Source organism: Ochotona princeps, chromosome 25 (assembly GCF_030435755.1).
Source record: "Ochotona princeps isolate mOchPri1 chromosome 25, mOchPri1.hap1, whole genome shotgun sequence".
Lineage (NCBI taxonomy): Eukaryota > Metazoa > Chordata > Mammalia > Lagomorpha > Ochotonidae > Ochotona > Ochotona princeps.
The window spans coordinates 21,149,454-21,171,880 of NC_080856.1; the positions used below are offsets into that span (position 1 = coordinate 21,149,454).

The 22,427-nt window shown below is 47.8% G+C and overlaps 2 protein-coding genes and 1 pseudogene across 3 annotated transcripts in view; 1 reads left to right on the forward strand and 2 right to left on the reverse strand.

The window, feature by feature from the left end:
- The window catches only part of IFT56 (intraflagellar transport 56), a 61,869-nt gene extending 56,775 nt beyond the window's left edge, over positions 1–5,094 (reverse strand). For both annotated transcript variants that reach the window (XM_058655066.1, XM_058655065.1), the window contains exons 1-2: positions 4,935–5,094; positions 623–676 (exon numbers count right to left, since the gene is read on the reverse strand). The gene's annotated coding sequence lies outside the window, so the exon portion shown is untranslated. The remainder of the gene's footprint in view (positions 1–622; positions 677–4,934) is intronic.
- A 722-nt stretch (positions 5,095–5,816) lies between these two features.
- ZC3HAV1 (zinc finger CCCH-type containing, antiviral 1) overlaps positions 5,817–22,427 on the forward strand; it is a 51,952-nt gene continuing 35,341 nt past the window's right edge. The window contains exons 1-2 of the mRNA XM_004594476.2: positions 5,817–6,184; positions 20,423–20,558. Coding sequence (XP_004594533.2) covers positions 5,877–6,184; positions 20,423–20,558 — 444 coding nt within the window. The 5' untranslated portion in view covers positions 5,817–5,876. The remainder of the gene's footprint in view (positions 6,185–20,422; positions 20,559–22,427) is intronic.
- On the reverse strand, positions 11,909–12,312 carry LOC105942318 (large ribosomal subunit protein P1-like; annotated as a pseudogene).

The following is a 22,427-nucleotide window of genomic DNA, read 5'->3' on the forward strand; positions in this document are numbered from 1 at the left end:
GGCTCATAGAGAATGAGGTTGAAATGTCTCAATCATTATGTCATACAGCAGGGAAATGAAGTCCCAGAGAAGTAGACATGTTGAAACAGGTGTTGAGGACAGAATGCCTAGCCGAGGATCATATCTTATAGGATGGCCTGGAGGAACCACCTTCATTAAGATCAGCAGGAAATTTCTGGCGAAAGGGACAGAACATCATTGGTATGCAGCTGGTTAAGCTCTCACTTGCCATACTTGCATGAGGTAAGCACTGTTTGGAGTCCTGGCTGCTTTTCTTCCAACCCAGCTTCCTACTAATGCAATGTACCTGGGAAGACAGCCAGAAGATGGCCCAAGAACTTGGGGTCTGCCAGCAATGTGGGAAGCAACAATGAAGCCCCTGGTTTTGGCCTGGCCATTTGAGGAGCGACTCAGTCGATGGAAGACAGACCTCAATCTCCTTCTCTCTTTTGCCCTGTCTTTCTCTCTCTCTCTCTCCCTTTCCACCCCCTGTGTAACTCTGATTTTCAAATAAACAAATTTTGGAAATGTATGAGTACTGTATATATATATGTGTATATATATAATAAAACAATAAAGTGAGAAGACGCTTTCCCAACCAGAGGGGCTTGGAGATGTATACCTGGTCATCCTCTTAGTATGGAATGGCTCAAGGTCATTTCCTTCAGTAGGGAACCTGAAGGAAAAAAAATTGGAAAATCAGAGACAGGAAGGCCTAGAATGGCAGCATGTGGATAGGACATATAGAAGTGGGAAATTGTTTCTATAACATGCTAAGACTAATAAGTATCCAACAAAGCCGTGCCAACAAGACAAAATGGTATGGTCACTTAATGTCAGCCAGGAGTGCCACCCTCCCACTGCTGCGTGGGTGCCAGAGATGTCCATATCTGACCATCTCATTTGTTAACTATAAAGATCAGCGCTAAGCTCTGTTCCTTATGGACAACAGCAGGTGACTAACAGACTATATTCAGCCCCTTTTGTCTGGGAAGGGTTATAGGCTTGTTCTCACAAGGATAGATACTCATTGTGGATAGGGTATGAGGGTGCCTTTTTTTTTTTTTAAAGATTTATTTATTCTATTACACTCAGATATACAGAGAGGAGGAGAGACAGAGAGGAAGATCTTCCATCCGATGATTCACTCCCCAAGTGAGCCGCAACGGCCGGTGCTGCGCCGATCCGAAGCCGGGAACCAGGAACCTCTTCCGGGTCTCCCACACGGGTGCAGAGTCCCAATGCATTGGGCCGTCCTCAACTGCTTTCCCAGGCCACAAGCAGGGAGCTGGATGGGAAGTGGAGCTGCCGGGATTAGAACCGGCGCCCATATGGGATCCCGGGGCATTCAAGGAGAGGACTTTAGCTACTAGGCCACGCCACCGGGCCCATGAGGGTGCCTTTTATGTCTACTGGGCTGAAAGTTGAGGGAAATTTTTTTTTATTGATTACATTGCATTATGTGACACAGCTTTATAGGCACTGGGATTTCCCTCCCACCCCTCCCCCAACCCCCCCATAGTGAATTCTTCCACCTTGTTGCATTACCACAGTTCAAATTCAGTTGAGATTCTTTCATTGCAAGCATCTACCAAGCAGAAAGTCCAGCATCTTATTGTCTAGATAAGTTCAACGGTTTCTTGGTGAGACCATCTCTGGTCTGAAGGTAGAGCTGGCAGAGTATCATCCCGATCAATTAGAAGCCGCGACATTGCATCAGTAACAATTTATAACGTTTTGGAATTAGTTGACATGGTATTGAGTAACCAATATGTTAAAAGAGGAAAACAAATGCAAGTTCTGAGCCACATCCTGTGACTTCTACATTGACATTTCAATTACTAGTTTATATACAACCGGGTGCTATATACCTTAAAATGGCTATAGATTACTATTCAGCTGTCTCATGTCTATTTTAATTTTAGTATTTAGTAGTTCATAGCGTTGAAGCTTGATTTTGCTGAACCTGGCTGTTTTTCGGGTGGTCTAACTCTATAACTCTAACAAAACATATGTCAACAGTTTAGGTGAGCATGTTTAGGAGGGGTGTGCAGAGAAATCTTCCATACCCCAGTGAGGAGTGACTAATCTTTGTGTCCTACTCAGTGAGTTATAAGTACATCCCCGCTGACTGTTTCCTGTCTGTTTCTAAGCTTTCCTTGTTGTTCTCTATCTATCTGTTCTAGTTTGTTTGTTTGTTTTGAGGGGTTTCTGGAGCGATCCTGATGATCATTACAAGAGAGAGTGGGGACCCAAAGTTGGAACCAGGCAAGGACCAGAGAAAGCTCCTCTCCCTAGTCCCGAAGGAAGTTTACTGTTGTGTTTCTGCGGACCGCTCAGTGCTCCTGGTTGTCGTTCCAATGCCCTTGGATCCTGCAAGGCAGGATTTGGGCTTCTTCCATCCCATGTGGTAGATCCAAATGGGGGTGGGTGACCTCAGAGGTCTTGGCCTGCGAAGGCACTTCATTTCCCTGTGGTCTCCGTGGCAGTTGGGATGTAGTCCTCGGTGCTTGTACTGATAGTCCTTTGTGAGGAACTGGGAGCCTTCAGGGTTTGGATACAAGCTTCCTCCTGTCCGCCTGCTCCACTCTGGGTTCCCCCCCTGCTCTATGCATATGACCATCTGTTAAGAGGTTGTTGGGATTGCTCCTGATTCCCCCATATGCCTTTGTAGTTTTGCTATTGTCTAATGCCGATTCGAGTCTGTTGTCTATGAGTTACCAGTTATGATCCTAATAGGTTATACTTCAGTTGAGGGGAACTTTATAAGTATATTCTCAAGTACCCCAGCCAAACTGGATTCTTCATTCCTTAATCTCCTCAATCACCATGGATTCCTTATATTTTGATATCCCTTCATTTCTTCCCTAGCACACACTCCTAATATGCAAGGATGGATGGATGGATCCTTTAACTTTGGCATATTCAGGGTGACAGTGTAAGGGCTACACGGAAGACAATCTGAACTGAACTGATCTTATGATAAAAGTTACCTGGGAACCTGTCAGGCCACAACAAAGGCCAAGGAGATTAATGAGACAAGGAGAGACCACCAGAAGAAACAGGAAGTGAGATGGTTCCATGTGGGCAGCCTGCCTGGCTGGTCTTCATGCCACGTACTCCATCACCAGGGCTGTGCACAGAGTTGGACGTATTGAATACACTACAAGAGTGCAGCTTGCAGACAGGCTGGCTAGACGCTGACCACCGCTGGCATCTGCTGCCAGACAGAAGCAGCTGTCTGCTGCACACGCTAAGGGAAGTGCACCTGTAACTACAGTTCCTTCCTCGCTGGGTTGGGTCTGGTTTCATGATCCAGCAGTTTTCCCAGGTGGTTGACTGGTGTTTCTGGGTAGGGTGGAGGCACCTCCAAAGTCCTTAGCTTTGGGATTTCCCCAGTGCCCATATTTCCCCAAATAGATGGAGAAGCATACATCTTTGACATTTAGGATTCCTTCTGAGTAGAGGTGTTATGTTGGCACTGCCCAGGATTGTCTACCATGGTTCAGGGTGTTTGGACGTCCTAGTGTCAGCATCCAGTGGGTAGTGAATACCTCAAGGTGATCTTTTCATCCACCATGAATATCACACAGAAGAAAACTCCTCCAACTGCTTTGAAGAATTTCCAGTTTGGCAACGGAGTTCTACTCCCCCCCCACCTCAAAGTTTATTTCCAACCGGAACAACGACCATTTATGTAATGTAGTGTGCTGGAAGGAAAAACTTCCTTTTCCAGTGTAGGTTCAGCCCTTCCAAAAAGCCAATCCCATCAGTAGATATTCATGGAACAGTGCAAGCTTGTCGCGAACACCGAGCCCAGTTACTCGAAGAAATGCCACGAGTCCAGAGAAAGGATGCTTGCAATCAAGCGTTATTCAAGCCAGCACACACCAAACAGGATGGGGGAAGCCACCGAGAGCGCCCTTGACTTTGGAAGTCTCCTGGGCTTTGGTTCTGGCCTGGTGGGAACCTGCTGGGCCTTTGGCTCCGGTCTCTCTCGTGGGAGCCTACTGGCTTTGGAATGAAGCCCCAAGAGGTTTGGCTCTGGTCTAGTGGGAGCCTGCTGGCTTCAGTGACTGGGACCAAGGCATGGGTTTATATACAATTCAGGGGGTCAAGCAAGCAGTTGTTACAATGTTTTGATTGGTTATTACATGGTATCTATCAATAACACTTGCTTTCTCTTAGTTCTGAGAAACATGTTTTTTTAATATTTATCAAGCACATTTTCTTCTTTTTATCATTTTTGCCATAACTTGTTTTTCATGACACGCTTACGTACATTAGAGCTTCTTAACAGGAGTGATAGGAGAGGGCTCACGTAACTGGGGTTTCTTGACAGGTGTGACAGGAGAGGTGGCCCCATTTTACCAGTAGCTTAGGAAGATGGAGTCACCTCTGTTCAAAAGCTCCAACATACATACTATATCCATTAAGTCACAACATAATTTACATAAAAGGTCTATTATTATAGCTGTTTCTGGGTTATCAATCTCAGATAAAAGTGTAGTAATATTAAGGATATAATTAAGATTATTGATAATATTGCTACCCATCTCTCCCATAGATTCATTTTTATCTATACCCATTTAATTATGTATTAATGGAGCAGTACAGAAGCAGATGGGAGTAAATAAACACTTATAACCAGACTGTTCCTATCAATGGTAAGATTCATAGCTTTCATTTTCACAAACGGGGGTTTTTGAGGTCTAGGGTAGGAGAGTAAGGGAGGTTCCACCTGGCCTTTTGGTGCTAATGCAAAAAGCCGTGGGTCTCTGTTGGCAGCCAAATACATAGGAAATCACCTGGGCCTTGTGGCCAGTTGGGCAGTGTGGGGGTAAGAGGAGCCTGGGGATGGATTCACAGCCCTGTATTTCAAGGAGGGTTCGCTTGAGTCAGGTAATGGCAGTTAAGGTCAAGTTTCTTGGTACCTTAATGTAGTGAAAACGTTTTTGCTTAGGAACAATCTCTATGCCAGCTCCAGGGTTCCAAGCCGGTTTCCATGGTTGGCAAATCTCTTGTCCACCTACAGACTTGCAGCCCCAAGCCATGTCTCAACACGCCCCTCTGTGACCGACCCTCTGCTATCAAAAAGATCAGATCATGAGATGGGTAAAACAAACAAAATAAACAAACCAGAGGGGAGTAACTAGCGCTGCTCCTTAAGAGGATTCAGTGCAGCTGGGGAGCGCACATCTGTGGGTGGCTCCGAGGCGCCTCTCCGTGCCCTGGGCCTCCTTGGAAGGTGCAGCGTGCAGAGTTTCAGTTACTTCCTTAAAAGCTGGGTGAGGACGGTAAGGGCAGCTCACTTACACCGGGGTGGGTGGGGAGACTCTACTGACAAGGACCTCCTGCTCCAAGATGGGGGAGAAGTAGGCGGCTCTTTCCCGGCTACCTGGAACGGAGGACTCCTCCCGAGGGCCCGCATGCGCGTCACGCGCCCCTCTCAAAGTCTGCAGCCGAGCCCCGACGTCAGTTTCATTTCCTCTGGGTTGCCCAGGATCCGTGCGCAGTTGCCCGGCGGGTGAACCTCAGCCTTGTCTACAGGGTAGCGGCAGAGGTGACTGTGCCAGTGGAACACGGGCCGCTCTGCCCCTTCACAGCAAGCGCGAGCACGCTCCCTCCAATTCGTTTGCTTGAGCAGCTCTCTCAGAACTTCGACCCCAGGATCCCGTCGGTGAAGATAGACCCTAAAACCGAGGAGGAAACCGAAACTGCTACGCCCGCCTAGCGGCGCCCGGGCCCGCCCCCTTTCCAGAAACTTGTCAGTTTCGATTCTCCGCGAAGCTCTCGAACCAGTTCCGCGCCGCCCTCGAACGAGCTAGCTAAAAGAGCGAGCGCGCGAGCGAACGAGAGAGAGGAGAGCCGGCACCATGGCGGATCCCGGGGTGTGCTGCTACATCACCAAAATCCTGTGCGCTCACGGAGGCCGTCTGGCCCTGGAGAAGCTGCTGGAAGAGTCAGGACTCCCCGAGGCGCAGCTCGGCCAGGAGCTGGAGGCCGCCGGCCCCGACCGCTTCGTGATCCTGGAGACGGGCAGCAAGGACGGGGTCTCGCGGTCGGTGGTGGCCACCACAAAAGTCCGAGTCTGCCGGCGCAGGTTTTGCCAGAGGCCCTGCAACAACCTGCACCTCTGCAAGCTCAACCTGCTGGGTCGGTGCAACTATGCGCAGTCGGAACGGTGAGTGACCCTTGAGGGAGGGACGCGCGTTAGCTCGCACCCCGCCGGCCGCCCGCTTCTCCGCTGCGCCTCAGGAGCCCGCGCTTCTTCCCTGGCGTTCCCCCGTCCAACACCTTTCTTAAAGTCCCACTAAAGCTAGGCTTACCCTCAAGCCCCCTCAGAGGGGAAGCTGGACCAGCAGGTTTGGGAACCCAGTGGGACGGTCTTGCACTCGGAGGCCCTGGTCTTCCGTGCTGCGGCCCTGGCTCACAGACGTGCCGCCGACTTCCTGACACCCGGCAGCGCCGAGGTCCTGCCCCGAGGCCCTGCCCGCCCCTCCATTCCGGTCATTCCCGCTTTCCTTGATGTCCCGCACCCCTTGGCGCCACGAAGCGCGAATGGGCTTCTTCGGGGTCACCAAAGGTGCGGGGGGGGGGGGGGGCCCGCCGTAGCTCCCTGGCTTGCACCGCGCTGCCCGCCCTGTTCGGTGCTGCCGGTTCCCCAACCCTGGCCGAGTGAGTCCCTGGCATCCCCTCTTCCCCATCTCTTAATCCTTGTCCTTTGCAATCCAATGATCACCAAGGTTTTCTAGGGGATCCTGGTACACTCTGCCCTCCCAGGGCCTACCGGCCACCGCCCTGCTGAACAAGTACCCAGCAGGCACGGTTCTCTAGCCCCTCTGACCTCCTCATGCTAGCCTCTCTATCCATCTCTGTTCATCCCCCCCCCCCCCAGTACTTTGCACTCTTAGTGGGACATCAAAACTTTAAATGGTGCCCTGTCTCCAAAGTGGTGGTCATCTAACTTTTGATCAAGCCCCCTTATCAGTGAGAAACCGTGAAGCAAACCCACAAAGGAAGAATGCTTTAATGGATAAGGTAGATAATATTTTAAAAAGTTACTCGTAGTGTGTGTGTGTGTGTGTGTGTTTTAAAGGTGCCCGAAGAGGCTTCCTTACATAAATGTTTGTTTCCACAATTTGGAAGTTGTTTCTGAGTTTCAGGATACTAAGTGTCTAGAAGGAGTTTTTTAATTCACTGAAACTCAGTGACTCTTCAGGAGGGAAGGAAGGTATAGATTGAAGGATAGAATCAGAGGGAACGTTCTAGTACTTTCTAGAATTACAGCAGAAGAGATGAAGAGAGAGATCTCCCATTCTTGGTTACTCATCCGATGGTCACAACAGCCCGAAGCCAGGAGATTTTTTCCGGGTCTCCCATATGGGTGCAGGACGCCCTTCTGCTGCTTTCCCAAATATGTTAGCAGGGAACTGGATCCATGGTGCAGCAGCTGGAACTTGAACCAGTGCCATGTGCAATGCTGGTGTATGTGGCGCAGCAGCTTTACCGGAATAGGTCAGCATACTGAGCCCTCAAGTCTTATTTTTGACACTTACTGGCCTACACACAGTTAAAGCGTCTTTTTACATCACTTTTGCATTTTGTAATTCCAAAATTTAAGAAGTAATTATTTATCTGAGAGCCTGAGAGACAGCTCTCATTCGTTGGTTCACTCCCCAAATGCCAGCTGTGGCCAGGGGTGGGCAAGGACATTGTGGGTGCTAGAACCCAATGTGGTGGCCCCCATGGGAGGCAAGAGCCCAGTAACTTGGGGTATCACACAACTTCACAAGTCTATATTAGCTGGAAGGCAGAATCAGAGGCAAACACTAGATGCAGGCATCGCAACCAGTGTCTTACCCATTTGGCTGAATGTCTTTCTTGTAAGTTATTCCATTGTGGGGCTCAGGGGCAAAGAGTCCATTACGTCAACAAGATGGCGACTAACAGTCAAACTGTTAGTTACAAGTGGCGAGCAAGATGGCAGCCAAGGATAGAGCCCTGGGCGTGAACCAGGGCAGGGATCAAATTGTTTTCAGGAAAGACTGATTGGCCAGGGCCATTTCGCTCATCTACCCCTGGCCTATGGGAGGTGGCTTCTGCAGTCGTGGCAAGTGACAATTGGCTCCTAGGTCTCCCCTCCTGGAGTTCCTGGAAATCCTGGCCTGAGGCTATTCCTTACCCTATATAAGGAACTGAATTTCTCCAATAAATCAAAACTGCTTAGACAGAACCCCTGTCCCTCTGTTTGTCTCTCAGGGGCAGGGAGGCTGGGTGGCCGGCAGCAGGCTCACCCCCTCCGGCAACAGGTACTAGAGGAATCTGCGAGGGAGACCCCGCATTCCATTAATGCATTCTAATAAGGACCTCCGAGAAAAATTTTTTTAGCCTCAGAGCCTAGAATATGTCTGTTTATCCTCTAAGTACGTTTTTTTAAAGCTTTATTAATTTTTTTTTATTTTATTGAAAAGTCAAAGGAGAGACAGAGAGGAAGATCTTCCGTCCGATGATTCACTCCCCAAGGGGATGCAACAGCTAGAGCTGTGCCGATCTGAAGCCAGGAGCTACTTTCAGGTCTCCTGCATGGGTGCAGGTCCCAAGGCTTTGGGCCATCTTCCACTGGTTTCCCAGTCCACAAGCAGGGAGCTGGATGGGAAGCAGGGCTGCCAGGATTAGAACCAGCACCCATCTGGGATCCTGGCATGTGTAGGGTGGAGGATTCAACTGCTAGGCTACCGTGCCGGGCCCCCACTCCAAGTATGTTTTTAAAATATTCTTTTTTTTTTTTTTAAGATTTATTCATTTTTTTTTTTTATTACAGCCAGATATACACAGAGGAGGAGAGACAGAGAGGAAGATCTTCCGTCCGATGATTCACTCCCCAAGTGAGCCGCAATGGGCAAATGCGCGCCGATCCGAAGCCGGGAACCTGGAACCTCTTCCAGGTCTCCCACGTGGGTGCAGTGTCCCAATGCATTGGGCCATCCTCAACTGCTTTCCCAGGCCACAAGCAGGGAGCTGGATGGGAAGTGGAGCTGCCAGGATTAGAACCAGCGCCCATATGGGATCCCGGGGCTTTCAAGGCAAGGACTTTAGCTGCTAGGCCATGCCGCCGGGCCCTAAAATATTCTTTTTAAAAAAAATTTTATATCATTTTATGACACAGTTTCACAGGCTCTGGGATTCCCCCAGCTCCTCCCTAAGCCCTCCCCCCATATTGAATTCCTCCATATTGTTACAGTAATACAGTTCATAACCAGTCATGATTCCTTCATTGCGGGTATGGACCATGCAGAAAGTCCAGCATCTTATTGTCCAGATAAATTCAACAGTTTCATTGGGAAACCATCCTTGGTCTGAAAGTAGAGCTGGCAGAATATCATCCCCTCCAATGAGATGTCACTACACAACTTCAAAAACAGGAAGAAACGTTGAAATTAACAACATCATGAAGTTAATTAACATGGTATTGAGTGACCAATATGTTAGAAAATGCAAGTTCTTAACCACATCCTGTAACTACTTCCTTGACATCTCAATTTTAGTATACGTACAACCAGCTGCTATAAACTTTTTTTTTCTCCCAAGCTAACATGTTTTTGAGTTTAACCTAAGTCAGAGTGGCACAGGAACACTGGAAGCATCAACATTAACATCCATCATATATATAACAGCTGAGTACAAACTTAACATCAAAGTTTCTGTGCAGTTACATCTTGTTTAGCGTTAACAGTCATAAATTGATAAAGTATTTTGGGGAGAAAAGGAAGCCACAATGTAAACTTTGCAGTATATAGTGATTAAGCATGGTTTTATAGCACTTTGCATTTTAACAATTGAAGAATAGCAAAGTTTTAGGTAGGTGAGCAGGGAAATCTCCAACAACCTAGTGAATGAGGAAGAATTTAACTCTACATCCTACCTAGTAAAGTCCAGAGGAAGCAAATAGGGAGCCTGACCAGTAAGTACAGGCTGAGCGATTATAGGCTAATTGACCTTTTTCCTGGCTGTTCCAGCCTTTCTATATATCTGTGTCTCTCTCTGTCTATCTGAAAAACCAAATGGAAAGCCTGATCAGTAAGGTACAAGCTGCCTGATTATCAGCTAGCAGACCTTTATTAGTCTCTGTCTATCTGAACTAATTTTGAGGCTCACAAGCAACCCTGATGGTCGGTGTAAGAGAGGGCTGGGAGCCAAGGCTGTAACTAGATAAGGACCAGAGAAAGCTTCTCTCCTGTGTCCAGAAGGAAATTTACAATCCTTTTATCTCTGAGTGCCACTTGGGGCTCCTGGCTGTAGTTCCATGTCACCAGACCCTGTGAGAGGGTTTTAGGCTGTTACCATCCTGTGTGGGAAATCCAATAGGAAATGACTGACCTCAGAGTTCTTAGCCTCCAAGAGCATGCGTATTCCCTGTGATCTCCTAGACAGTCGGGATACGGTTCTTGGTGTCCATACTGACAATCCTCAACAAAGCATCCATTGCTGCTGTGGTGAAAGCACTTGGGAGGCCTCCGGGAGACTCTGGGACTAGGATACAGACCTCCTCTTATCCTCCTGTTCCACCCTGAGATCCCCTCCTGCTCTGTACACGCAACCTCCTTTGAAGAGGGTGTCAGGGTTCTTGGATCCCACCACAAATTTCTATGGCTTTTCTAATGTCTAAGGCTGTTAAGAATTTGTTATCTATAAATAATAAGTTAACACTTGATGTCTTCCTCCAACATTCTAAGAAGGTGGAGGATTTCTCTGCACTCCTTACCTGTAGTAGATCAAGAGGAATATTAAACAAATTTAGTTTTTCAGTTCTTAGAGGAAGTTCCACTGGGCTTCCATCTTCTCCAGGGACAGCGTGGTATTCAGGGGAGTTGCTGCACTTCCGAGGCCAGATGAGTCATAGGGAAACCACGGTTTTGAGGAACCATCAGGAAATTCTAGGGACAAGAGCATAACCTTTCCCACGGATTATTAGTGTTCCAAAATATCAATTATTCAGTAGTTTTGTCAAATACACGCAAAAGTCTCTTGGGAAAAATGACGCCACCATATAATCCATGAGCCAGCAATGAATTAGACGAGAAAAGAGAGTATTTGGAATAAATAAAACTGAAATAGAAAACATCAAAATACACGGGATGCAGCCCAAACAAAACAAAACAAAACAAAAACAAAACAAAACAAAAACAGTATGGACAGGATTATTGTTACACTTTCCATGCTGGTTTCCTTATGTAAGAGAGAACATATGGTATTTGTTCTTTTGTGACTGACTCATTTCACTGAGCATAATGCTCTCTAGTTGGGACCACCTGGTTGTAAATGGTATAATTTCATTTTTCTTAATAGCTGAATAATATTCCATGGAGTAGATGTACCACAGTTTCTTTAACCACTCTTATTTGGACGCACATCTAGATTGTTTCCATGTCTTTGCTATTGTGGATTGTGCTGCTGCAAATACAGGATTACAAATCCCCCTCTGACATGCGGATTTCCCTTCTATTGGGTATATTGCTAGGAGCAGGATAGCTGGGTCATATGGCAGATTTATTTGCAATCCTCCAAGCACTCTCCATAGTGATTTGCACAGTTGTTGTACTAGTCTACACTCCCACCAGCAGTGAAGGAGGGTGCCTTTCTCCCCACATCCATGCCAGCAGGTGTTAACAATTTTAAACAACGTTAAAAATCTTTTTATTACTTATTTATTTTTTTTGTCTTGCCAGATTTGGCGCTGTGAACCCTAAGGTCTTTTTTTTATGCCAATATTTCAGTTTATGTTATACTTACGTGAAGATGATTTGAACTTACAATGAAACTTTTCTCTGCAAGAGCTATTTACACATGAAATTTCTCTGTTCTGTAATTCTTGCCTTTCTTTTTTTTTGAGCACAAGCTTTTTTATTTACAAAAAAACAGACTTAGTCAAACAGCCCCTGAAGCCCATGTGGTCGTCTGACTCCTTCGACTCTTCCTTCTTGGCCTCCACCTTCTGCTCAGGTGGAGGCAGCCGCAGGGGGCGCAGGGCCTCCCGCGGGGGCAGCACCTGCTGCGGGAGCGGGTCCACCAGCCCCGACGTTACAGATGAGGCTCCCGATGTTGACAAGGGCTCCACGTTGAGGGTGTTGATCTGGTGCTCCGTGACGGTCACCTCGTCCTCGTGCAGGATGAGGGCCGAGTAGATGCAGGCGAGCTCGGAGATGGAGGCCATGGCGCTGCCGGGCTCAGTGCTAGTCGCCGGATGACGTGAGGTCCTCACCCCAACGTGGCCTTAGCTCCTTTGGAAGGACCGAGCACCTTGGTGGCAGCTGGGGATAAGAATTCTTGCCTTTTCTTTTGCAGTGCTTTTTGTGATGTATTTTGAGCCCACAAAAAGAATTACTGTGAGATTAGTTAGTTATTTGTTTTGGTGCATCTGCATGGATATCTGTTTGCCCACACAAGAAGTTCAAGTCCCGGTTCTGACACTAGCAATAACCGGTATCTATCAAACAAATCGCTATATACCGGGCACTGTGCTATAGGGACGGTAGCGGTAGCTCCTGAGAGTAGGTGTTCAAGTCCCATTTTGGTGGCGGGAAGCTAAGGCCTCCAGCCTGGAAGGAATTTTTGAGGGTAATGTAGTTGGCAGAATTGAATTTGAACCCACATTTGGATGACCTGCCTCGCTATTTCCACTGTGTGAAGTGTGATGTTATCAATTCTTGGTAACGTTGGTAAGCCTGATTTCTGTGTAACTATTCTAGGGTGTTCTGAGAGGCCTCAGCTTGCTCTGTGGTTTCTGCCAAAGCAGGTGCTGTTTCCTTTGGGCTGTTTGGTTGGTCTGCCTTTCTCTTTGTATCTTTGGATGGGGGGAGGATGGGCAGAAAAGCAGTTGACTAGTTAATTGGAAAAAAGGGGGCGCTTAAAAGCCTGAAGAATAATATAACAAGCATCAGGATATGTGAAGTTTGAATTTAACAAGTAGTGTCAAATAAGTGTTATCACCAAAAAGAGTGAATAGATGTTTAATAGTTTTTATTATGCTTATCTTTTGGAAAAAGCTAAAAAATCAGAATAGGCCCAAGATATTTTTCTTTTTCTCTTTTGCAGTTTGATTTTTCTCTCCAGAATCAACCTCAATGATGATTTTACTGTGTATTTTGTCCCTCCATGATTTTATGTATTTGACCCATATACAAAATACAATATTGTTTTATGCGTGTTAGTCTTTTTACTCAGTGTTATTTCTGAAAAGTTGTCCAGGTAGATATGTTAGGATTTTTTTAAACACCAAAATAGTATTTCATCATGCGATTCGTATCACAGTTCCTATTTGGTATGTCCATTATTGCCAGTTTTTTGCCACAACAAATCATGCTGCCAAGGCTTTACCTGTTGGAGCGGGCATTGTGGTACAGCAAGGTCAGTATCGAGTGCCTGCTTGAGTCTTGGCTACTGGGTTCCTGATCCAGCTTCCTGCTAAAGGACTTGGGAGGTCAGTGATGGCTCAAGTACTTGACACCCCCCAATCCCATCGCCCCAAAGAGAGATCCAGATGGAATCTCTGGCCTCAGCCTGGCTCAGCCCTGGCTGTTAAAGGCATTTGGGCAATGAACCGATGATGGAAGATTTCTCTATATCTCTTCCTTGCAAATAAAATGTAAAATGTGTAAGTGTGTGTCTTCCAACAAATTAATTCAAATAAATTCTTTTTTAATATATTCTTTTTAAAGATTTATTTATTTTTATTGGAAAGGCGGATATACAGAGAGGAGGAAAGACAGAAGAAGATCTTCCATCAGATGGTTCACTGCCCAAGTGGCTGCAGTGGCTGGAGCTGAGCCAATCCTAAGCCAGGAGCCAGGAGCCTCTTCCGGGTCTCCCACGTGGGTGCAGGGTCCCAAAGCTTTGGGCCGTCCTCCACTGCGTTCCCAGGCCACAGGCAGGGGGCTGGATGGGAAGTGGAGCTGCTGGGATTAGAACCGGCGCCCATATGGGATCCCAGTGTGTTCAAGGCGAGGACTTTAACCACTAAGCTATCGCACCAGGCCTAATTCAAATAAATTCTAAATTCTAGCTTGGCTTTCCTGGTTGTTACAAACATAAATATTTGTTAAGTGAAGAATTTTGTTTTAAGATTTATTTGAAAGAGTTGAGAGAGAGAGAGAAAGAGAGTGAGTGCTTCCTTTTATGGCTGAAGCCCAGAGAGAGAGAGAGCTTCCTTTTGTGGCTGAAGCCAGGAGCTTCTGGGTCTCCCCTGTGGGTGCAGGGGCCCAAGCACCTGGGCCATCCTGCCCTGCTTTCTCAGGCGTGGCAGCCTCTTCATGTTCCTCTGACTTGCCGGAAGACCCTTACAGAAAGTTGCTCACAGAAGCCCTGGCAGTGAGCTCAGGAGTTCCTGGAGCCCAGGAACTCGAAGGCTGGTATCAGTGGGGTGGGCATCTTTGTGTTGGTGCCCACGAGTTCCCCTCCGTATCTGGTGGTGGAATTCTCCTAGTTACACTGCACTTTATGAAGTAGCAGTCATGTTTTGTGTAGTGTGTCTGCCACGTTACACTCTTACTGGAAGAACATGAGGACTCCTGCTTCGTAGCCGCTCCCATTGTATCATGAGCCTTTTGGAATTTGTGCCAGTGAGAGGAAGCTGAGCCACATAGCTCAGATGGCCTTCAGTCTTCATGGATTCTGGGTCTCCCTTCCCTAACTTTGTCTTAGTTGATGCTTATTTGCATTTTACTGTTCTGGTCACCTTAGCACTCTGTTTTTGATTGCAGTAGCCTTTCTGTGTTTTTCTAATTTTTGTTCTTTCATTCCTTCATTTGTTCCTTCCTTGCATCTTCCATTCCTCCCTCCTTTCCTTTCACTCTTTAAAAGTGCCTAAGCCCTCGTTGCAGAGTACATACCTTAGCAGCGATTAAGGCAGTCTTGAAGCCATGTGCCAGTCACTGCTGTTGAATCCTACATTATTACCAACCCCATCCTCCGCCACACACACACCCAGGGGTGCGTTAGCATTCGCTCCCCATGCTCCTCATTTGTCCTCTACGGCTTTGCCTTTGCCGGGCATTTCCTGTAAGTGCAGTTGTACAGTCTGTGGCTGTGCTGTCCACCTTCTCTGCGCTTGCTCTGTCCGAGGTGAGCTCTTGACGTTTGCTCATGCCCTGTTGCCTGTGTGGGTGTATTTATCTTCCTGGCAGTTCCTTCTGGCACCTGTCTGTGGAGTCGCATCACCAGGCTGGGAGTTTTAGAGATAGGCTGTTTCTTGCACGTTGTGGACACAAAGGGCTGTACCCCATGGGGTTCATTTGGAAATTGTTTCTTTCACACTTGCTTCACTTTCTAAGTTTTTGCTTTGACCAAAGAGGACTTTCAGTGTGTGCACAAACGAAGCCATGAAACTTAACAAAGTAAGGGATGCTGTGAAATAGTGACAAATTCTGGCCGTGAGGTAGTTGAGAGGGCAAAAGTAAACATTTAAAAATGAACTACTGTTGGTTTTCTTCCATAAAATGGTTCTAATTTGCTGCCTGCTCAGTCTGTGATCCTTACATATAGGCAGCTGTGGAATAGGCGAAGATTCCAAGATAAGGATGGAGAAGCAGTTGGAGAGTTCAAGAAGACCAAGGAATTCGGGCTTAATGAGAAATTGGTTTAACCGATGGGGCCCAGGGGAGAGAGACCCACTTCATGACACTGAGGAAGTGGCTTCCCAACATCTGTTCTTTCCCCCTGGTCAGTAGAGAACACTGGAGCATCCCTGTCTCTGGGGGCCTGCTCCCAGGAGTCCTTGCTGCACACATCAAAATCCGCAGTTGCTCAGGGCCTGCAGATAAGGTGGAATAGTATTTTTGCATGGCTAATTTTTCTTCCAAGTATTTTTTTTATTCATAGATGACTGAATCTGTGAATGTAAAAATCACAGGTACAAGGGGGTACGATTGTGTATTTATAATATGTATGTATTTAAAAACCTATGTTGTGGGGCTGATATGATGGCTCAACTGACCAATCCTTCACCTGTTAGCATTAGCATCCCTCTGAGCGCTGTGCCATGTCCCAGTTGCCCCTCAACTTCCATCCAGCTTTCTTCTTATGGCCTGGGAAGGCAGCGGAGGACGGCCCAAAGCCTTGGGTCCCTGTACCCATGTGGGAGACCTTGGCTTCTGGGTTCGGATTGGCTCAGCTCTGGACCTTGTGGCCTTCTGTGGAGTGTGGGGAGCAGGGCGCCAGAGCCGCCCCCATGAATATGAAGGACCCTCGCAAGATGGCAGCTGGCCCAGGGCCAGGAGGCGGGGTTGGTCCCGCTGGTAGGCAAACAGGAAGTCGTGGGGATAGGCTGATGCCCTCGCTGCGATTATGCCATTGCTACTGACCTATCAGGTAGCGCCGAGTGGACCTACAGGGAGAAGTGATTGGTGGAGAGCCGTATAAAAGCAGCTGCTTTTTGCAGTAAAGGGTCCGGTTCTGGTTGCGGTGGTTTTTTCACAGACGCTCAAGAGCGTGCCTCGTCATTAGTGTCGCTGCAGGTCGGCGACAGTGGAGTAAACCAGCAGACAGATCTTTCTCTGTTTCTGCTTCTCTCTGTATATCTTTCCTTCCAACAAAAATAAATAAATCTTTGGGGAAAAAAGATTATTATCTGGGCTGAAAGGGCTGCAGGAGTGGGAGATTCACTGGTTAACTGAGAAGGGACGTAAGGGTTGATGGAGATGTGCTATGTGTGATTGTGGTGATCTTTACACTGTACCCTTTATTTATTTATCTTTAGACTGACTGATTTATTTGAAAATCAGGGATTACAGAGAGAGAGAGAGAGAGAGGGACACAGATCTTCCATGTGCTAACTTACTCCCCAGCAGGCAGCAAGGGCTAAAGCTGGGGCCCAGGCTGGGGCTGGGGCCAGGTCATGGCTAGGAGCCAGGAGTTTCTTTCCAGTCTCCCACATAGGTGGCAGGGGACCAAACACTTTGTCCGTCTTCTACTGCTTTTCCCAGTCCATTAACAGGAGAGTTGACTGGGAAGCAGAGGAGCTAGGATATGAACTAAGGCCCATGTGGGATATTGGCATTGCAAGCAGCAGTTTTACCTGCTATACTATAATGATAGCTTCCCATACTACAATATTTCAAATGAGCGTATTTTATTGTATGTAAATCAGACTTCAATAGAGTTGATTTCAAAATTTCCAAGGCAAAAAATTAGCAAAAATTTCAAAACAAGATTTGTACAACATACAATTAAAAAAAATACTTATTTTCATTAGAAAGGAGAATTACCAAGCAAAAGAGAGACAAGACAGAGAAAGATCTTCCATCCACTGGTTCACTCCCCAAATGGCTGGTCTGAAGCTGAGAGCCAGAAGTTTCAGGTTTCCCGTGCAGGTGCAGGAGCCCAGGGTCCCAAGCCATCCCCTGCTGCTTTGCTAGGCCATTTGCAGGGAGTTGGATCTGAAGTGGAGCAGCTGGGACTTGAACCGGTGTCCATATGGGAAGCTGGTGCTGCAGACCCAGGATTAGCCTACTATACTACAGGGCCAGCCTCTAGGGAAATTTGTTTACAAATCATGTCCACCTCCCAGGCTTCCACTCCTTCCTCTGTCTCTAGAAAGGAATCCTCAAGTCTTGTTAACTGGTTCTTTTGCTGTCTCTGTGTCTCAACTCATTTCAGAGGAGCTTGTGTGGGAAGGAGTGGGTGGGAGAGGAAGGCGTGTGTGTGTGTGGTGGAGAGAGGCTTGTGTGACCTACTTTTCCATAGTCAGCAGGATTTTGGCGATATTACTCCTGCCTGCTGCTCTGTGCGCTCTTCCCTCCCATGCTTCACTCAGTGGACTTCAGCCATCCTGGCTGCTTTTGCTACACATTGCAATTGCTTGGGGAATGTCTAAATAAAAAATACTGTTGTCCTACTCACAGGCATTGGGATTTTTATGGGGGACTCCTAAGGGCATCATCATAGTTTGTGAAACACTAACTTAGGGGCTGGAGAAATAAGCCTAGACAAGGGCGTTGGCTGGCGATGGGGTACAGTCGGTTAAGCTTCCACCTTTGATGCCAGCATCCTGTACTAGAGCTCCATTTTGAACACCTGTTGCTCTTGTTTCCCAACCAACTTCCTGTTAATGTGATGATGGCATAAATGCCTGGGCTCCTGCCGTCCATGAGGGAGACCAGGACATGGAATTCCAGGAGATGGAGAGTGAGCTAGCTCTTGGAAGATTTTTCACGTCTCTCTCTGTCATTCTGCCTTTCAAATACATAAAAACTTTTTTTTAATAGACAGGGGGAGTTGCCCACAGTAATGGAGATGACTTTTTGGTGGCACCAGAGCCACTTGTCCTACTCCTGTCCAGCTAGTTGCAGAACATGCACAGATGTTCAGCATACTCCTGTACTCCTCCCGCCCTAGTGGCCTGGAGTCCCCTCGTATTGCCTCCTGCCTGCATTCTTATCCCACAAGGAGGCTGGAGCATGCAACTTTGTGCCCTGTGTTCTGGATGACACAGCCCTGCTTTTTCAGCTACATCATTTCCCTGTCCTCATGTGGTTTGTCACTCTGCTCATGCAGTCTCTCCTGATCAGCTCCTGGATGCAGGGAGCAGTTGAGCCGTCCTTACCCTGTAAAAAATGTTGTGATTTAATCATGAATGCCCGCAGCCGGAGGGAGACCGCATTTGCGTAGCTTTGCAGTAACACTTCACAAAGGCGGTTTCTGCCAGTGTGCTCTAGATTTTATCTTTCACACATCCTGGTTCCTTTTTTTTGACCTGCTTTATGTGAGGGTAAGCTATTTCCTGTTTTCAGTACAAATCAATTCTCTGTGTGTATCAACGCCAGGAGTTATGGGAGAACAGAAAAGGAGATGGGAAATAGAGAATGGATATTTTGAATTTTTGTCAAAAATCTGGCAGCTCTCAGGTGATTGTGTCTTTCTGGGCTGGTAATCGCTGGTGTGCTGGGCAAGGGGTCAGAGGTGAACACACAGCTCCAGAACTTAACCTAGAATTCGATGTGATTAAACCAACCCACAGTCTTCTCTCTCGGTGCACATTAGGGTCCCTGGGGCCCATCCCAGTGGAAAGTCACCCATCTCTGTGAGTGTGGTCAAGGTGGAGGTGTTGGGGAAGACACCCCGGCTGATGATTGGATGTGTAGCCAGCCTCAGACACACTATGAGGGCTAGGAGTTTGGACCCCGGTGGTGGGGGAGAACACTTATTGCCGGATCTAAAACGCCTTTTTGTTCTGTGGCTGGAAAAGATGATTTGTTTTTGAGACTCTGGCCTGAGATTCCTGGAAGAGAAACAGTTCTGCCTTTTTCAAGGCCATCCTCTCCCCCTTAAAAAAAAAAATAATAATAATAACTCATCCTCTCTTATCCCAAGACATACAGTTTATTTTAAGTTTATCTTTTCCTCCTGTGGACAACATTCTTCAAATGCCTGTTTTGGCCTGGGAACTTTATAATAGTGTGTAGGCAAGCAGTGTTGTGTTCTGGGGGTGGAGGGTTCCTGCTGCTTCTAACTAGCTTTCTACAGGGACTGAGCTCTTGAGCCTGGGTGTGTTCACAGGACAACACCATCAGGGTCCCCTGGAAGCATGTGGGAAGTACCAGTCATCCACCCCAATTCATAGGCCTACTAAACTCTTTTTTAAGATTGATTTTATCTGCATTGGAAAGTCAGATATACAGAGAGGAGGAGAGACAGAGAGGAAGATCTTCCGTCCGATGATTCACTCCCCAAGTGAGCTGCAACGGGCCGGTGCTGTGCCGATCCGAAGCTGGGAACCAGGAACCTCTTCCTGGTCTCCCACGCGGGTGCAGGGTCCCAATGCATTGGGCCATCCTCAACTGCTTTCCCAGGCCACAAGCAGGGAGCTGGATGGGAAGTGGAGCTGCCGGGATTAGAACCTGCGCCCATATGGGATCCCGGGGCGTTCAAGGCGAGGACTTTAGCCGCTAGGCCATGCCGCCGGGCCCATACATATTAACTTTTAAAATTATTTATTTTATTTGAAAGGCACAGAGAGAGACACGTAGACACATCTCTCAGTTGGTTACTTCCACAAATGCTTGCAGCACACAGGTGTCGTGCCAGGCCAAAGGCAGGAACTGGTCACTCAGTCCAGGTCTCCCCTGTGGATGGGAGGGACAGAATGATCTAAACCATTGCTGCTACCTGCCTGGAGCCAGCGGACAGGAAGCTGGAGTCAGGAGCAGCGACGGGACTAGAACTCAGCCCTCCAGTACTCCTTAGCTGTCCTAACCGAGGGGGGCAAAGGCCTGCCCCTACCCTGTGCTCCCCTCCGGGAGGTCCAACCTGTAGTGTTTACCAGAGGATCTGGGCTTGGATCTCCCTTTACTGGAAGTTTCAGGAACACATTCTTCTGCTGGGCTTCCCTGAGGTGGCATCATTGAGTCTTGTCGTGTTTTTCTTCCAGGAATTTATGCAAGTATTCTCACGATGTTCTCTCAGACGAGAACTTCAAAGTCCTGAAAAGTCATGAGCTCTCGGGACTGAACCGTGAGGAGTTAGCGGTGCTCCTGGTCCAGAATGACCCCTTTTTCCTGCCTGAGGTAAGTCGCAGTGCCTGTGTTCCAGAATCAGGGAGAGGGTTTCTGGCAGCCTCGTGGCGTGGAGCTGTGTTGCGAGTCTGAGCCTGGTGGAGTGAGTCTGCAGGCGGTGACTGGGGCAGACTCGAAAGATTCTAGCTGCTTTTCTCCCACGTGCTTCTACAACCAAGCAGCTGAGGAGTCCCCATGTGAGCAACCATGAGCCCACGATGCAACAGGAGAAAGACAGATGGATGCTTTGATCCAGGGGGCCCTCCCGGTACACAGAAGGTGATGGCAAGGAGGAGGTGTGCTAGCGATCCACACCCATGCTATAATTCACCTCCTCTTTGACTAGCTGGTCTGGATCAGGGGCCAGCAGTCTGTAGCCTACAGCCCAGCTCTGGTGTGCCTCTCGGTTTTTGCGATGAAAGGGTTACTGCAACACGGCAGTGCCTGGGCCTGTATGGCTGTCTAAGGCTGCTGTCCTGGGGCAGGGCGGGCTGAGTCACTCCAGCAGAGGCCCAGATGGTCCTTTCCAGCAGCAGTTTTCCATTTCCTGGTTTTACCCGGATATGGGCAGGCAGACAGCCAGATTGTCAGGTGGCTGAACTCCATTGTGACATCAGTGGACTCAGGCCACTTGTACAGCTCAGGTTATCTTCAAAACGTGGCTTCCATTTGTTTTCATTGTTGCTGCTTTTTAGCTAATGGGAGTATAAAGAGGATGTGGAAGGCAAGGCAAGCAGTGTCCCTTTGAAAAGGTGTCATGTGAACTTCATACATAGCACATTGGGCCACAGCTCATGGGCCAGAGCCTATCACACGTATGCCAAAGGGAGCTGGAAAGTGCATCTTCTGGCTGAGTAACCATTTGTCTACCTAAACCCTGAGAGCTTTTGTCACTAGAAGAGAGATGGGGGCAGTGATGGACAGTTCAGAATCTCAGCCATACAGAAGTCTTGGGCTGGCCACTGGCTCACTCCCCAAATGACTACAATGGGTAGAACTAGGCCAGTTCAAAGCCAGGTGCCCAGAGCTTTTTCCAGGTCTCCCACACAGCGGCTTCAGAAGCCCAAGCACTTGGGCCGTCTTCTGCTTTGCCAGGTGCATCAGCAGGGAGCTGACTCAGAAGTGGAGCAGCTGGGACTTGAACTGGCACCCCTATGTGATGCCAGTTCTACAGGCCATTAAGCCCTAATGGTTTCACTTCATTTGCTGTGTGTTTCACTTCCTTCCATTAAGATTTAGGGATGCCTGCAGGTGCTGGGCCCCAGCTTAAGTGCTGATGGCAGCAATAGGCGAGGGGTACTCCTTGCTCAAAAGCAACTTGGTAGTCACATTTTCTCACTTTCCATTAAGGTAAAACCATTAGGTAAACCTGAGTACGTGGTATGTAATATAAGCTTGTAAAACTATAGTATGTTTTTTATTTTTAAATTTTTCTTGGAAAGGCAGAGAGAAGGAGGCAGAGATAAAAATCCTCTGCTGATTCACTCCCCAAGTGGCCACAATGGCTGCAGCTGAACTGATCTGAAGCCAGGAGACAGGAACTTATTTCCGGGTCTCCCTTGTGGGTGCAGGGTCCCAAGGCTTTGAGCCATCCTCCACTGCTTCCCCAAGCCTCACTCAGGGAACTGGATGGGAAGTGGAGCAGCCAGGACATGAACTGGCACCCAAATGGGATCCCAGCTCATGCGAGGTGAGGATTTAGCCGTGGGCAATCATGTACGGCCCACTGCAATATGCTTTTTTTTTTTTTTTTAAGATTTATTTATTATTATTGGAAAGCCGTATATACAGAGAGGAGGAGAGAGAGAGAGGAAGATCTTCCGTCCGCTGATTCACTCCCCAAGTGACCACAACGGCCGGTGCTGCGCCGATCCGAAGCCG